The sequence below is a fragment of the Mesitornis unicolor genome, unplaced genomic scaffold (assembly GCF_000695765.1).
Source record: "Mesitornis unicolor isolate BGI_N332 unplaced genomic scaffold, ASM69576v1 scaffold9119, whole genome shotgun sequence".
NCBI lineage: Eukaryota > Metazoa > Chordata > Aves > Mesitornithiformes > Mesitornithidae > Mesitornis > Mesitornis unicolor.
In genome coordinates this window covers 1-15,971 of record NW_010209200.1, presented here as the reverse complement: position 1 = coordinate 15,971, position 15,971 = coordinate 1, and the positions used below count along the sequence as shown (strand labels likewise).

Sequence of the window (15,971 nt, the reverse complement as noted above, 5' to 3'; positions counted from 1 at the left end):
AGTTGACGTTGTATTTTGTTAAGCCCCGGCCCGGCATGCTTGGTTTTTTTGTAACTACAATCTCCTCAGCAAAATGTGATGTTTTTGTTCTAATCTTTCAAACTAAGATAGCGCCCAGGAATGTTTTGCATGGTTCCTGCTGTTTTCTTCACACCCTCGTATATATCACCTTCACCTCTCTGTTTTCTATAGTTTGTGCAAAAACTGAGCAATTTAATGAGTTTCAAAGGTATCCTTTAAACTGGTGTTTTTGGTATGACAAATATCTGATCAGAAGCCACCTGAGGGCATCTACCTGTGCACTTAGACTGTCTGCCTGACAGAGCACCTGGACTTTGTTCCATCTCCAGGGCTGTCAGAGGCTCCCAGGGGGCTTGGTTGCACTGTTCCTGTAGCGGAAGTTTTGGTGGAAGGGGATAACTGGGGAGCAGGAAGGTGGAGGAACTTCACAGGATTTCTGTTTCCAAGGTTATCTGAAGCTGGGGCTCCTTTGAAACACTCTTCATGAGCATTTTCTGTAATCCAAGGCACATTTTTGTAAAGTCCGGCCCCAGTTTAATACCATCAGTCAGACCTTGGTGGCAGGATCCTGGAAAGACCTAGGTTAGCTCTTGAAATAAAGTGTGTGAAATATCCCAGAGAAAGCATTTGTCAACCTGTTCCAACAACTGCTGGCTCTTTCCCCAAATGACAAGCACAATACAACAGCCTCTGGAGCTGTTACCTGAACAGGGTACCATCCCCAGCTCTCTTCTCAAGGGCCTTAGCTGGGGAATCTCTACGGAGATTTTTTAGTTTTTGTTTAGTTTTTAATTGGGTAATGAGCTGAGCAGTTTTTCTGGCTTGTAGGATGAACTAGAACAGGTTACTGCTTTCTGGGGAGCAGCCCCCCCTACCCTACGTACCATCTGCACAGGTAGAAACTGGGATGTAGCTTCTAGATGAAGGCACCTGAAGAGTGTGTGCTGTGATGAAGTTTCAGTCAGAAGGAGAAGCAAGCTAGCGTAGGTATCTTAACAGTAGAAAATTATGTGAAATTAAATCCTAGGAGAAGGGGTTTTGCTGAGAACACAAATCGTGTTTAATTGGATAGAAATCTTACTTTTGTCCAATGTTTTGGGAGAATGCAAAGATGCAAAAAGACTTTTTTCAGTCCCACTCCTGAGTTGGCTGAGCATACGATATTCTCAATAGATAGCGGCTGGACTGGTGTAGACAGTCCTTAACCTGCTTATAAGGCAGAACATGTTTGGAAGTGATCCATACAGCTGGGAGTGAAGCACGAGGCTGGATGAGAGAAGGACAGACAGTTGTTGACTGGGGAGGTAGGGCGGTGGGTTGGCTGCTTGCAGTCCCACAGTCTGAATGCACAGGGCTGTGTGTCAGCAGGGGGCACTGATGCCCTGCAGCGTGTTGAGTAACTGCCAATACGTTTCTGTACGCGCGCATTTGGTTCCTTAGGGAACTTTGGGGAAACCTGTGGAAAAATAATTGAAGAAAACCAAAATGCCAAACGTTGGATGTTTGTTTCCTTTCTTCTTTCCTTTTCTTCCTTTGGTTGTTTTAATTGTTCTGTGGTGGTTTTACTGGATTTGAGACAGTGGAGCAGCAGCTGCCTTTCTGATTTTTGGCTGCTTTTTGTGAATAATTTAAAAAGAAAATTTACATTTTGGAGACAAACCTGTGGGCTTTTTTATTGGTACAAACATTGTATTTAACACTAGGGGTTTTGTACAGTTTTTTGCCTTTTCTACTAGAAAACAATGTAAAGTGATTCACAATGTGATGAGAAAACAAATTGCCACTATGACCAAATGTAGAGTCTGTTCTGCAGTAACGGGATTTAATCAACTCGAAGTCGTGGTTCAGTCGTAGAAATGCTTTTCTTTACCTTGTTTGAGCTGTTCCTTTTTTTTTTCTTGTTTTGATTTGCAAAACAAAATGTCTTTTTGTGTGAAATTGTGTTGTACTCTGTAGAGAATTACGGATTTTACTTTAATGGTTTAAAAAGCAGAAGAGCACGTGTTGCTTTTCTGATCTGATCGCAGAGTTTGTGTAGTGGATTTAAAAATGAAAAGATTTGTTACAAGTTTGGAACGAGCGAGTATGTGTTAAAGGAATTTTCTTCCTTTTGTGTGTGTGTGTTTTTTTTCTTTTTGTCCCAAAGGGCAACTTAAAGCTGTTTTAATTGCACAGACACACCGACAACAAGTCATTTTGTATATGCCAAGTGTGGTACCTTCCTTTGTTTATTTGCTATTAAACTGTTTGAGAAGAGTCCTTGTGTGTTGTATTTGTGTCTTAAACTTGAGGTTCTTTTTGGGTCCAACTGGGGGAAGATGAGGGGAGAACTCTCTGCCAGTTTCTTAGCTGTAAGCCGCAGAACTTTTCATGGCCCAATACCACTTACTCTGGATGTACAATATAGCCCTGGATTTTTACCTCTATGTGGATGAGTTACTTCAAATAGAAATGGAAAAGGTATTTTGTTATTTAGTCTCCATTTTGTATCATTTGGCAGTCAAGTCTTCTTTAGACAATAGATACAGAGAAGCTGAGACTTGTATAATGCAGATACGTGATGCACTGGGGAGCGAGGTGTAAGGCACGTCCAGCCTCACAGAACTGGTGCTGCATGGCCACTTGCTTGTCCATGCACTGTGCTTCATGGTGTCCCAAGGACTAAGTAACTTGCGCATAACACCAGACTTCAGCTGTACAGGAGGAGCACATGTGCGTGGTGGTGTGTGGGATTTAGACAGGCACCAGCTCATACTGCTCCTACAAGCCATACCCACCACTGCCTCTTTACCCCTGCCAGGAACGTGGCTGAGCTTGCTGAACCTGTCCCAGTTCTGCACCATGAAAGTATCTGCAGTCCCCAGTGCTGCTGGTCCTGGAAATACTACACAGGGAAACCCCAGATGGGTTGGGATTACTTTACTAGCTCAGGGTTTGTGATAAGCGAAAGTTACCTGCTTTGCTTTTAGAACTAAGAGATGTTAATCATTTGCAATAAAATGAGTTGTAAATAAATAAATACTTGGTGTAGGCGAAATATAATTCATTTAAAAACTTGCCATGAGTTTGACATGAATTATTCATAGGATCATATTGCCTCTCTCAGAAGGAAAGTACCACAATGGCCACGACTGCCACATCTCTGAAAGCTCCTAAAGCTCAGTAATGTTCCTCCTTCCTTCTGCTGTCTTGTATCTCAGAGACTGCAAGCATTTTCAGGGCAGCTGTGTCTCTCCTCCGTGTCCTTTTCCTCTGTTATCTGGCATACTCTGTTTCACCCCGTTACTTCCTACATGGCTGTAAATCTGAGAGCACGCACAAGCATCAGGATTCAGTGCTGCATTCCTTTCCCTGCAGCTCACCAATGATGAAGCGAGGCACTGAGCCACCTGTTGCAGAGTATGCTGGGATCCCTGCGGTCAGTTTGCAGCTGTTGAGAAGAGGGGCTGGAGAGATTTTGGTTCAGATATCTCTGAGGTGAAGGGTGGAAAGAAACAATTGAATCAGAGAAAGGGGTTTGTGTAGGTGGGATGGAGGATCCCTGCTTGTGCAGAAAGTTGGCTAGCATCTTACATGATCAAAGCTCTGTCAGCTGCATCTTACAGAACTGATGGTAGATCCCAATGGGTAGCTGACTTTTTTATTGTTGAAGGTTTTTTTAATTTAAAAGGCCACCACCAATCAGTAGACAATTAAACTACAAGTAAGAGCCAGTGTATTAATCTCCCAAAGTAATCAGCATTTCACGAGTTGTTGTATTTACCAACAGCAATAGGAAATACACAAACCTGTACATTAAGTTCCCATGTTGAATGTTTGAGGAGGAATTTTTTTTTCTCTCATATCCACCTCCACCTTTCCCTACTTGTTTTGACTCCAGTCTCCAATCTTCCTGACTTTACCAGCCATGTTCTGCTGTCTTCAGATGGCCAGGAGTCACCAGGGATACATTGTGAAGAGCAGTGGGGAGGAGATGAAGCAGCTCGGTGTGGTCACTCTGAAGAAGTGGCTGCACGGTTGGTTACACTGCTATACACAGCTGCACTGCATGACAGGTGAGATTCCCCGATTCGGTGTCTCCGTGCACCTTGCAGGCTTGCTTACTTGTAGCTCCTGAGAAGAAACTCTGGAAGCCGCACCTCATCTTGTATGAGCTAGAGCTATCTTGAGCCACTCCTTGCCATTCCTTTCTCGAAGCAGCACAGGTAGGCGGTGTCTTGGTGATTCTGCTGACTCACCCCTGCTTATTTAGGCAGCCGCATTGGGCTCAGAGTGGTATGTTTCTCATTGTTGGAAATGACCGATTTGAGCATAATGGTTCTAGCCTTTACTATGATAAGATGTATCTCGGTAGGTGAGCTGTGAGTTGATTCTTAGGAGACCAAGCAGTGTTTCATAGGAGAACTCAAGGAAGTACAGCGTGATCGATAAAATGCGGGACAAATCACTTCCCTACTGTTGCATGGGTTTTGTCAGGCTGCAAAGCATCCTGTTCTTGCTTTGCCTACTCTTCATGGGATATGAGAGTGAATACTGAAGGGAGCAGTGCTGTGGTCAAGTCACTTGTGGTCCAAAAGCATCAGGATGAGTTTGAGTTACAGGCAGTTTACTTGTGGAAGGTGAATTGTGAAAAGTAGTCTGCTCCAGCAAAGAATGGTGTGATTTTTTTTGTTTTCCCCCTTCTTGAGTCCTGGCCTGAGGCTGTGTAGCAGACTCCAGGGGTTTCTGTCTCTGGCCTCTGAACTTCTCCAAGTCCAGAAGTCTGATGGCCTCACCATCATCAGTGCTTTCCATGGGGACCAGTCTTCTGCATCTTGTGTCCATCCCACCACCCCCCTCCAGAGAGAGGTATAAGAATTACTGCAGGGAGGAGAGTCTTTAATTCCAAATCAGACTTTTATGGAAGGCTTACAATCTGTAAAGTACCTAGACAATAATTTTAACTGCTGCTGAAGTTGTATTTGCACATTAACAAGCTGTGTCTCAGCGTTACTTTTCTTCAGCCTTCTATAGATTTTTCCACAGTTTCTACCCCCAAAGTTTGAGAGCATGCAGGGTCTATGCTGAAGTCTCTTCTAGCACTGTTCTGAAAAACAAAGCTACATTAAATAATGCAAATATATATAAGCTCCCAAAAGAGAAACAGTCTGATTGTAGCAAGACTTTTCTACCATTTTAAATGCTTTTCTTTTAAAAATACTTTTCTGAGGAGATTTTGGATAAAGGTACGGATGGAATCTCTTAAGATCATGACTGCTACAGTGTAAAGCCTCTGGGTAAACTGCTGTTCCTCTTTTGTGTCCTGCTTTCCTTAGGGATATTACTTCAGGAAGGCTCCCTTAGGTTTGTGTTTCCTTAGGTAGCTACGAGCCGGGCCAGGATGGCCCAGCTGCTGGCCCGTGAGATAATTCTGTTGGTATTTACCTTTGCCTGGGGAAGAGCTGCCACCAAATTCACATAGAAGCAGAGAGGCAGCTGGAAACACGCCTGCTTCTGCACTGGGTCTGTTATTGAAACTCTGAATTTCTTCTCTTTGGTCTGTGAAAGAATCCCAAAGCAAGTTTCTGGGACTTTTGTATCTGAAAAATGTTAGGCTTCCCTGGGGCATTTTCCCCCTCTCAAGGTTGGTATCTCTTCTTATGAAGGACAGCATAAATCTATAGATAACCAAGACTGGGCTTATTAAAAATGGAGAACATCAATGGGGGTATGAAACTTGACTCCTAGAGGAACCAGTCTGACTTTGTTGTTTCAAAGGTGTGTAAGAGAGTTAAAGCTATCTTCTAATTGGGCTAACAATCCTCTTATGCAATCAGGAGGTGCAGAAATGTGTTGCTGTGGGCTCTTACTGTCATTCACCATAAAAGAACAGCAAGTTCTGGATGCAGAACTTCAGCAGTGCCTTTAACGTGTTTCTGTTGAAAACTTCTGGGAGACTGTCACAGGTACCTGATGGCAGTGAGCACCATGAGTCATGAACGAAGTTTTTCAGGATTGTTAGCTTCATGTCACAGAAATTAAGAAGTCAGTGCCATATTTGCAGCAAATCTGTGACAGAGCTCACCTTTGTGACCGAATTTTGTGCCTGGCAAAGCATCAGGCACAGTGCTGTACGTATAATACTGCACATGTGTACATGCTGGAGCCCTCTAGTTCATACCTCACTTTTTAAAGCGCGTATTGTTCCTCAAGCTACTGCTCTAGCTGAGGCTGCTGCCTCCCAGGATAGCCCAGCACCATCAGTGCTTGGAAAAGGGGATGGCCAGAGAGAGAGGAGGGAGACAACGGAGCCATCCCTGTGACTGCAGCTGATTGTCCCTCCTGGGGTATTTATAAGCTGCACGCTGGCGGCAGGGTGGGCAGTTGGCTCGCCGTGACCTTGGGAGCCTGACTGGCATACCTGGGGCCACGTGAGCCGGCCTGGCAGGCGCAGCTGCGGCCAATGGGGAGGAGACCAGCGCTGCCTGCTCAGATTGAGTTTCACTCCTGGTGCTTGAGACTTTTCTCTTTCTCTCCCTGTTGTGCTTTTCCTCTTTGTTTATGGGATCGGACAGGCGAACGCAGTGATGGAGTCCTAGCGAGCAAGACATTTGCCTGGTGGATTTGGGATTCTGCCTTCGGTGCTGAGCAGCCACTTCTTGCCATTGCCTACCACAGCTCCAGCCCCTTGACGTGGCTGGGCTTTTATGGCTCCAAGCCCTCTGAGCACACAACCTGCCCTCCTCTGTTGGGGCATTTTATGTTGTGTTCTCTTCTGTGCACTTCCTTTTTGCAGTCCTTGGAGGTTAGTGCATGAGGCTTTTTAATGCATGGGAGATGGGTCAGGACCAGACAAAGCAACAGATAGAGAAAGGACTCCATCTTTACCAGTCTAATCAGACCGAAAAGGCACTGCGAGTCTGGATGAGGGTTTTGGAGAAGTCTGCGGATCCTGCTGGCAGGTTTCGGGTTTTGGGTTGCCTCATCACTGCTCATGCAGAGATGGGCAGATACAAAGATATGCTGAAGGTAAGGCGAAATGGAGCTGAATGCATGCCATTGTCTCACACCCACTACAGAGAGTGGCTGGAGATCAGAATGTGAAATTGGGGGGGTTATTTTGTGTATAGTAGAATGTACCAGCTATTGAGTGCGTACTGTAATCGCTGCCGTAATAGGTGCTGACCAATAACTCCAGCCCACAAGATACGCGGAATGCTACTTTTCATTGGGTCTTGTCCCTCAGGACTGGCAGGCTATTGAGGTTCTCCAGTTAATCATGGGGACCTTTCTTGATTTACTCCCCACATACAGGCACACCGTGTTACCAGGCTTCAGAAAAGAGGTATGAAAACATTTGATCCACTTTAAGCTCTTTATTGTATGTCAGTGTAAAAGAGATCTCCAAGTGGGTTCTGTAGGATAAGCAGCAGTCTTGTGGAGACATCTCTGTTATTCTGTTAAAACTGCTGTTTGATATCTAATATAGACATTACATTGGGTTTTATTATGATTATTTGTTTGCAAGGGTGCCAATTAAGAGGGGATAGAAGATGCTTTTTTGGTGGGGAGGTTGACAGATGTTCCAGGAGTGGTCTGACAGTCGAGGTCAGAGAGGGGGTCCCAGTTGCCAGGACAGCATAGAAGAAAAAAGAATACGGGGCTTGATGGAGAAGTGCAAAAAGAAGCTGAAGTTACATTTCAAGAGCATGAATGTAAACAGGGTTGATTAAATGTACAAAAAGCAGCTGGTGCGTGGACCTGAGAAGCAGCAGCATTCCTATAGAGAGAAGCAGGCAGTGTTCGGGAGGGTGAGTGGGGGATCTGGAAGACAAGGCAAGAGGATGTTGTAATAGTCTTAAGAAACTGTCCCAGCCTGAAATAGGGTCTTGCTAAAGGGCCTTGATATTCTTGTCCTGATGTTTTTGGTTGCCTCTTACTGGACTGTAATCACTCAGCATTTAGCACAAAATGGGAAGGGGGTGCCCACACCTCATTGAAAAGTTTTTGGTAGCTCTGTTGAGAATGGAGAGGGACACATCTTCCTAAGTGGACACATGCACATGTCAAAGCCCTGTCTTAAAACCAAATACTTAGGATGAAGAAGAAAAGAGGGAAAATACTTGAAGAAAAACAATTCTGATAAGCAATGTGGAATTAAGTGGTGGCAGAAAAAACAGCCTGATTAGGGAAGAGAGGGACAAAAACCTGAGATGCAGCTGCCTGAAGGAAATACTGAAGGCTTCACGGAAAACAAGAAACAGGCAAAGAAGTGGGCTTAGTATACCTGAACCTTATGTTTTCACCTGAGAAGAAGAGAACAGAAAGTGGGATCAGAGTAGGTGAATTTTACTCCTTCCCAGTGTTAGTAAGGAAAAATGGCTTCAGTCAAACTGAAGATTTTACACAGTGAGTGATCAAAGATAGGAGGAGAACTTCAGCAATAAACCATTGAGAGAGGTAATAACAGGAGAAAAGGGGTCAGAATTAAAGGTGTGAAATTAACTCTGATTTAAGAAGGGTTATGGTGCTCAACCTCTTTTGGAGAGAAAAATTACTTCACCCCAAGGAAAGAGGCTGTGGCAATCAGGAAATAATGAAGAACTTGTACAAAGGTAAGGGAAGGTGGGGAAGCACAAACTACTGCACATTACCGGGTCCGCATAGCAGCCTTCCCGCAGTGCTGAGGAAACTGAGAACATACATACCCAAACATACACAGCTTTTTTTTATTTGTGGAGAATGTAAAATGTGTGGCCATTATACAAAAAGGAAGAAATGGGTGTCCTTGGAAATTGTTATCCATAAACTTAACTGCTAATCTCTGATGAAAACACGTTCAGAGAAAATTGCTAAATATTTCTTTATGAACGCAGAAGAAAGTCCCTGCTCATAAGAGTTAGCAGTCTAAAAGAATACGACTTCAAATCATTTAAGAGAACTGTATGCAATGAATCCTGAAGGTTATAGAACAAAACCTGTCAAGACTGCAATTTTTTAGTATAAAACTGATGAAAGTAGCAACTTGCTTACTTTCTTTTATTAACAGAGCACTTCAGTATCTTGAGAATTCCAGAGAAAGTGGAATCAGTTAAACTGAGCGCAAGAAAACTGAGTTGCATTGTGTCAGATGTTTCCTTCCTCACCTGCTTCTCTTTGGGGCCATTTAACAGCATTTTTCCCCCTAACTGCCAGCCTAGTTCATCGTCCTTGCCCTGGGCACGGTGTGGAGAGAGGGAGAGGTTTCTCCAGACTGCTCATAGGGCTTTTAAACCACCAGAAAACTGCTCGGTGTGTACAATGCTTCTTAGTCCTTGCTGCTGGGCTTCTCTGCCTTGTTCAGAGACGAGCCACTTGTCCAGTACAGCGTGCTAGTCTGTGGGTGTTTGAGCTGTACTTAAATAAACTACACACCCTTGTAAACACTCTCTTCTCTACTTGAAGTTTGCAGTGGTACAGATTGACACAGCACGGGAGCTGGAAGACCCAGATTACCTTACCGAGAGCTACCTAAACCTGGCTCGCAGCAATGAGAAACTCTGTGAATTCCAGAAAACAATCTCTTACTGTAAGACATGCCTGAACATGCAGGGTACCACTGTGAGCCTGCAGCTGAACGGCCAGGTCAGCCTCAGCATGGGCAATGCCTTCTTGGGCCTAAGCATCTTCCAGAAGGCTTTGGAGTGCTTTGAGAAAGCTTTACGCTACGCACACAACAACGATGACAAGATGCTGGAGTGCCGGGTCTGCTGCAGCCTTGGGAACTTCTATGCCCAGATAAAGGTATGGCAACTTAAGGGACAGAGGGGTGATTGCTTCACTATGGATTCGGGAAAGAATTGGAAATAGTGTGAATTTCAGCTGATTTCTCTACTATAGAAAATGAAGTACTGAGAGAGCGTTGTAAGCTAAAATCCCTTCTCTGTAAAATCATCATCGAGTACTCTCGTTCACAGTAGGGATGGGAGGATTAGTGTAATGTTTATATAGCACAGCAGAAGCAGCTGTGAATATTCCTGTGTGTTGAAAAGATCAAACTTGGCTTCAAAGAAGATCACATCAGAGGAGGTACTGTCAGCGCCCAGGGCTGCTAGCCAGAACTCATGGATTCTCTATTTCTACTACTATCTCAGGCGAACAACTATTTATATGAGCAAAACCAGGCAGGAACTGAGGATGGGGGGTGATTTGCCAGTTCCAGTTTCTTTTGCAAACATCAACAAATAGTTTTTTGTCACAAAGTCTTGATTTTTGTCACCAATGGAAGACTCACCAACTGCAGTGTTCAAAACTCTCAGTAAACTTTCCTCATAATATCAAAAATAAACAAAAGGAACATTGTACTGGATACTTCTAAGGTACGAAATAAGAAGGGGAAAGGGAAATTTTAGTAACTTGTGGTTTCCTTCATGCATCTTGGAGAATTAAAAAATATGAGGACCTTCTCATTTCTGCAGCCTCATGTAAATTACTCGTGAATGGTCTTAGATAGTTGTATGCACTTATTGTAAAATGAGATTTCTTTCTAAAATGCTTTTAATGCAGAAAGATGCTTAAAAATGGAAGTATGGTGTATTATTACTTACTGTGGAAGTGAGGTTGTGATGTTTTCTGTTCCTGTTTCCTGCAGTGATGGATAACCTAGAGATCCTGAGTCACCATATGGAGAATGTGAGGGCTCTACGTAGATGTTGAAAGCAGAGGTGATGTCAGAGCAGAGAAAGTTTTCAGCATTTGGTTATAGAGGCGGGTAAATAGTTCCTGCAGAGTAAGGCTGATGGCATACTATATAAAATTAATTTGCTGGGTCATTGCCCCAGTATCCTGAACCCAGCGAGTAATATGAACTCGGTATATGGCAATTCCAGCTTCTGGAGTTTGATATCCCGTGAAAACATCTAACGAAATAGGGCATGTGGAACAGCTGTTGCAGAGTTAGTAAATTAAAAAATGGTTGGTTTTTTAAAAAAATTTATTTTATTTTAGCTTTTATTTTGCTGTAATTGCTGTCTGTCTGCTTGTCTGCCTTCCAGGACTACGAAAAAGCCTTGTTCTTCCCATGTAAAGCAGCTGAGCTGGTGAATGATTATGGAAAGGGCTGGAGCTTGAAGTACCGTGCAATGAGCCAGTATCACATGGCAGTGGCCTATCGGAAGCTGGGGCGCTTGGCGGATGCTATGGACTGCTGTGAGGTACAGGGTGCAGGCAGATGCAGAGCCGTCGGAGGTCTCTGCAGGGGGATCTTGCCTACAGGGCTGAGAGGAAGAGAGATACCACAGCATTCACACTCGAATCTGGATATTCCTGCTACCTCCCAGTCTTAGAGCTGTGGTTTCAGTAGCCGGGGTGGGCTTAAAAGTTTGGGTCTATGAATGGCCCTTGGTTGGGAACATGTGAACAGGACTTTACTTGTCTTAAAAACTGTGCTGTTTCTTTGGAGCTGACCTTTCAGGGGTCTGCTTGTATAGTCCCAGCCCTGCTGTTTTGAACCAGGAACAAACTCTTTTACTGACCAAAGACAATTTCTTTCAGGAGTCCATGAAAATTGCCCTGCAGCATGGTGACCGGCCTCTGCAAGCGCTGTGTCTGCTGTGCTTTGCAGATATCCACCGCAGTCGCAAAGACGTGCAGGTACAGCTCTTTCCTGCCAGGAAGGCCAGAGGGGATAGCAAGAGGGTGTGAAAAGCAGGCCATAGCAAAACATGTGTCTTCCTCCCTGCTTCTGCAGACAGCTTTTCCTCGGTATGACTCCTCCATGAGCATCATGACAGAGATTGGAAATCGCCTGGGCCTGGTCCAGGTGCTGCTAGGAGTGACTAAGTGCTGGATGATGCAGAAGGAGCTGGACAAGGTCAGTTACAGACTTGTTTCTACAGAAGTTTGTTAGACAGGGTTAGAGCATACAGCCTTTCTCTGAACTGCACACCCATCAAAGTGCAGTACAGACCTGCACCCCTCGGTTCTACCAACAGGGTCTGCTGTATTTCTCTGAATGTCCCAGGAATTTGTTACTAACAGTACGAGCATTCGCTCTGAGCCAGACTGCTGACTTACAGACCTGCCTCATTAGTCAGTCCTGATGACTTCTAACACTACACTGAGAAACCAGCACTGAGGAAAGGAAGCCTACCCATGCCATTGTAGCCAATCAGCTTATGCTCTGAAATAGATTCCAGTGCCTAAGCTCGTTGTTGTGATAGGGATGATGTTTAGACAGCTCTACAGCTCCACCATGTGCTTTGCAGACAAACATCACATTCCTAGCGGAACTTTGAAGGTGTGTGAAGTGCAATGTGAAACAGAAATGAGAGCAGAAAATCATTTGGGAACAGACAACCGGTCAATGCAGTACAAGTTACATATTTTTCAAATGCTTAGGCAGTGTACGTGTGTTAAAATCCAGACTGCACTAGGTGCAGCAGATTGTACTGCAGGAACGTTACTGGATTGCAGAATGAGATGCTCAAAGGTTATCCTTGAACTAGTGCTGAACAACCTGGAATTCCTGCACAATGCCACATCAGGATGCAGTTTTGGGTGCAGATATGATAAAGATTCACTCTTATCACTTATATGAGATGGAAAGAATTTTAGCTCAAATGAAGCATTCCAGATATTAGGAAATCAAGCATGCATCTGTCAGAAAAGACAAGTTCAGGATGCTGTCAGCATCTGAGTTGCCTACAGCAGGGAATTAGTTGGGTGCAATACACCTTGCAATCTCAGTGAGTAAACACTATGTTTGCAATGGAAGAAGAAACCGTGGACTTAAAAACTTTGCTCAGTGTAATCCCTTCCCAACCTTCTATTTCAGATTGAAAAGAGTGGGACAGGACACAGCAGGTAGGCCTCTACCTAAGAGAGAATATTCAGAGCAGTCATCAAATGCCTACATCCACTGACCCCACCTCCAGTCTTTGCTACCCTCTGATGTGACGAGCAGTCCTCACCTGTGAGAGCCTGGTGAGGACTTTGCAGAGTCCTAATCTCACCAAAACCCACAAAAGAAAAGAATGAATGGGTGAACTTTGTATTCTGTTGCAAGCATTAGAGGGAAGTCTGCCCTGGTGGTCAGGGACCTTATGCCCATTGCCCCAGATATGACCTCCCCAAATGTTAGAGCCCTGAATACTCACCCAAGCCTGTTCCTCAACGTGCCCGTCCCATTTCCATTTCTCATGCTACTCATCCCAGTGTCAGTTACCTACCAAAGCAGTTTGCTACCTTTCCACTTGCAGACTCCCTATTCTTGTCCTAGCTTCCTCCATCTTCCCAATCTCCTTGGCCAGCCAGTCCATTTCCTTTCATTTGCATGTAGTCAATAATATTGCAGATCCTCCCAGGCTGCTGTTGCAGCCTGCTTGCCAAACTCTTGTTCAGTCTCATATTCCTGCCCAAGACAAACTGTCCCCTGGACTTCTCAGCATCTCTTCCCTGCCCCACACGCTTCACTTTGGTTCTTAGTCCCGGTCGTTAATGTCAGGGTTTTCCAGTACACGGTCACTCTTCCTAGGTACAACTCTCGTTTGTGTTCCACCTGCCAGCCTTCAGCTCCTGCTTCCCACTTCTACAAGTTCCTTCTCCTAGGCTGTGGCTGCCACCACAGGTCTTACGCCATCTCTTCTGCATTCAAAGTGCATTCTTTCATCTCATCTGGTTCTCTTCTCCCAGCATAGCAGTAATGCCAAATTATAGGGTAAAAATTTTATAACTTTCCTCCTGAAAAACACTGCATCACAAGGGAGAGCTCTTTTTCTCCCTGGACATTCCTGAAGCAGATCTTGATAGTTCTGGAAAACAGATACTGGTGATCAGAGCAGTGAGGAACACTGTGGCATCCAGGGTAGAGCAGGGGCTCATTTGGTATAACAGCTGCTATGCTAAATACGCTCCTTCAGATTGAAAAAGATGGGTAGCAGTACACTCCTACATCACACCATGTGTAAGTAGGACAAAGTGGATATATGAACAGCGGGGAAAAAACGGAAGTGTGTGGTGTGTTGGTGGTGCTGATCCCCTCTTGCACAAGTGAAATTGGAGCTGTCCGATGACTACTGAGCCTTCAGGGTAGGATGGGGAAAAGGCTTGCTTTGCTTGTGCTTCATCCCAACGCAAATGACCATGTGTGACTGAGTTTAAATAAGTCTTTATACTCTCTGCTTGGAAACACCAGTCTCTGCCAACATCATACCCCTATTTTGCACAGTGTGGCTGGAACAGAAATGTAGCTCCTGGATTATTTGTGGTCTTTCGGAAACCAAGCTTTTCTTAAGGATAAAATTTTGGGAGGGGAGGAAACTCTGCCAGCATTGCAGGGATGCTTTTTTATCCAAATTCTACTCTGTACCTCTTTACCTCTTTCTTTTAATTCCTGTAGGGCATTCATACAAGTCTGTGAACTGATGATGCATGCTCTCCATTCACAGGCTCTGGAAAGCATTGAAAAGGCACAGGAGCTGGCAGAGGGACTAGGGAACAAGGTAGGATCCTACAGCTTCTCTTCAGCACTGTCTGTACTCTTCTGTCAGGCAACTTAAAAAGCCGAGCGTTGAAGTATCTGGACTTATTATTGCTTATTAATGTGTCTATATTAACCAGCCAATGCCTGGGACATGCTTTGTTGTGAAGTGTTTTGTTGTAGGCAGTTCCACAGATGATCACCAGTGTACAAGTCTAAAAAGTGAGGGACGAGTCACAGTGGAATAAACAAAGGGGAATGCGAAGCAGCAGAAATGGGGTATGAAACAGTTAGGGGGTCTCTCCTTGAAAAATATAATTGCCCTGAGCAGCAGCTGAACTGTGTGCTCGCTGGAGGTGAAGGGAAGTGAAATGCAGTGTATGTCAAGGATAGCTCAGGAAAACCATCTCCAAAGAGCTGCAGAGGACCTCAAACCTGGTGTCCCATTTTGTGATACAGAGAAGTCAGGTTAATGGCAGGAAGTGCCTAGAGACCAAATGTCCGTATGACTGATCCTATCCCTCAGGCAACTTTCTGTGCTGAAGTCTCTCAGCTGACTGATGGGGCTGTAGCAGTTTCCTCTCCTTCTGTCACTGGTCTACCTTCACCTTGTTGTTCACTTTTCTTGTTTCTGCCCTTCACGTGCAGCTTGGCCTGCTGAAGCTCCACTGCCTGTGTGAAAGGATCTATCGCACAAAGGGGCAGCAGCGAGAATTGCGTGACCATGTAGTGAAGTTCCATGAATGCGTGGAGGAGATGGAGCTGTACTGTGGCATGTGTGGAGAGTCCATTGGGGAGAAGAACAACCAGCTCCAGGCCCTGCCTTGCTCCCACTTCTTCCACTTAAAGTAACGAGCTAGAAGTACTAAAGATTTTTGTCATTACATGAGTCATAGGAAAGAGCGGATCTCACCCAGAGTAGGACAGTCCTGTGCATGCTGTTCCCCAGGTCTTTGTCCTGCTTGCCTATGCCCTGCCAAATCCCATTGCAGTGTCATGAATCTCACGGCCTTGAAGGATGAGATTTAGCTGTAATATCCATCTCACTTCTGTCCTCTGAATGATTGGTCAGATTCTTATTTAATTCCTCGTGGAGAATCAGTTCTTCACTCTCAGGCAGTTTGGGTTTTTCCCCTGAATGTCCCATTTCTCTCCTCATAAGCTGCACTGAGGTGTAGGAGGTGTTCGGTCTGCCGTGCTACTGCCATGAAAGTTAGCTGTCCCGTCATTTTATTATTAGACAAAACATGGCTGTAATTTAAAAATTACACCAAAACGAGGATCAGACCGCTGGGCAGTGAGAGGTGCCCGATGAGCTCTATGCGTTTGTCTACTCCATTTTGCAGAGGCGCTTGCTGAAGTGCCTCCACAGAGAGGGTGGAAAAGAGATCAAACCTTTACGCTGACAGGAGGGAGCTTTTCCCTCTGCCGTGTGGTTAACACATAACAAGCAGTGGCGGCGGCCGTGGGGGAGCAGAACACGGAGCCCGCCCCCCCGAAACCACGTCCTCCA

General features: G+C 44.9%; 1 protein-coding gene across 1 annotated transcript; it reads left to right on the top strand.

Annotated features, from left to right (window-relative positions):
• Positions 1–6,544: 6,544 nt before the first annotated feature.
• Positions 6,545–15,310, top strand: RAPSN (receptor-associated protein of the synapse). Its single transcript, XM_010192791.1, has 7 exons — positions 6,545–7,029; positions 9,445–9,783; positions 11,034–11,192; positions 11,533–11,631; positions 11,729–11,851; positions 14,427–14,480; positions 15,107–15,310. Exons 1-7 carry the CDS (start codon positions 6,814–6,816, stop codon positions 15,308–15,310), a joined length of 1,194 nt encoding a protein of 397 aa, XP_010191093.1. The 5' UTR covers positions 6,545–6,813.
• Positions 15,311–15,971: the final 661 nt, after the last annotated feature.

What these genes read in the sequence shown, in the direction of transcription:
- RAPSN (XM_010192791.1), top strand. Translation starts at nt 6,814, where the DNA reads ATGAGGCTTTTTAATGCATGGGAGATGGGTCAGGACCAGACAAAGCAA. An exon ending in GATACAAAGATATGCTGAAG is followed by an intron (nt 7,030 to 9,444) that starts GTAAGGCGAAAT and finishes CTCTACTTGAAG; the next exon opens with TTTGCAGTGGTACAGATTGA. An exon ending in TGCAGAAGGAGCTGGACAAG is followed by an intron (nt 11,852 to 14,426) that starts GTCAGTTACAGA and finishes CTCCATTCACAG; the next exon opens with GCTCTGGAAAGCATTGAAAA.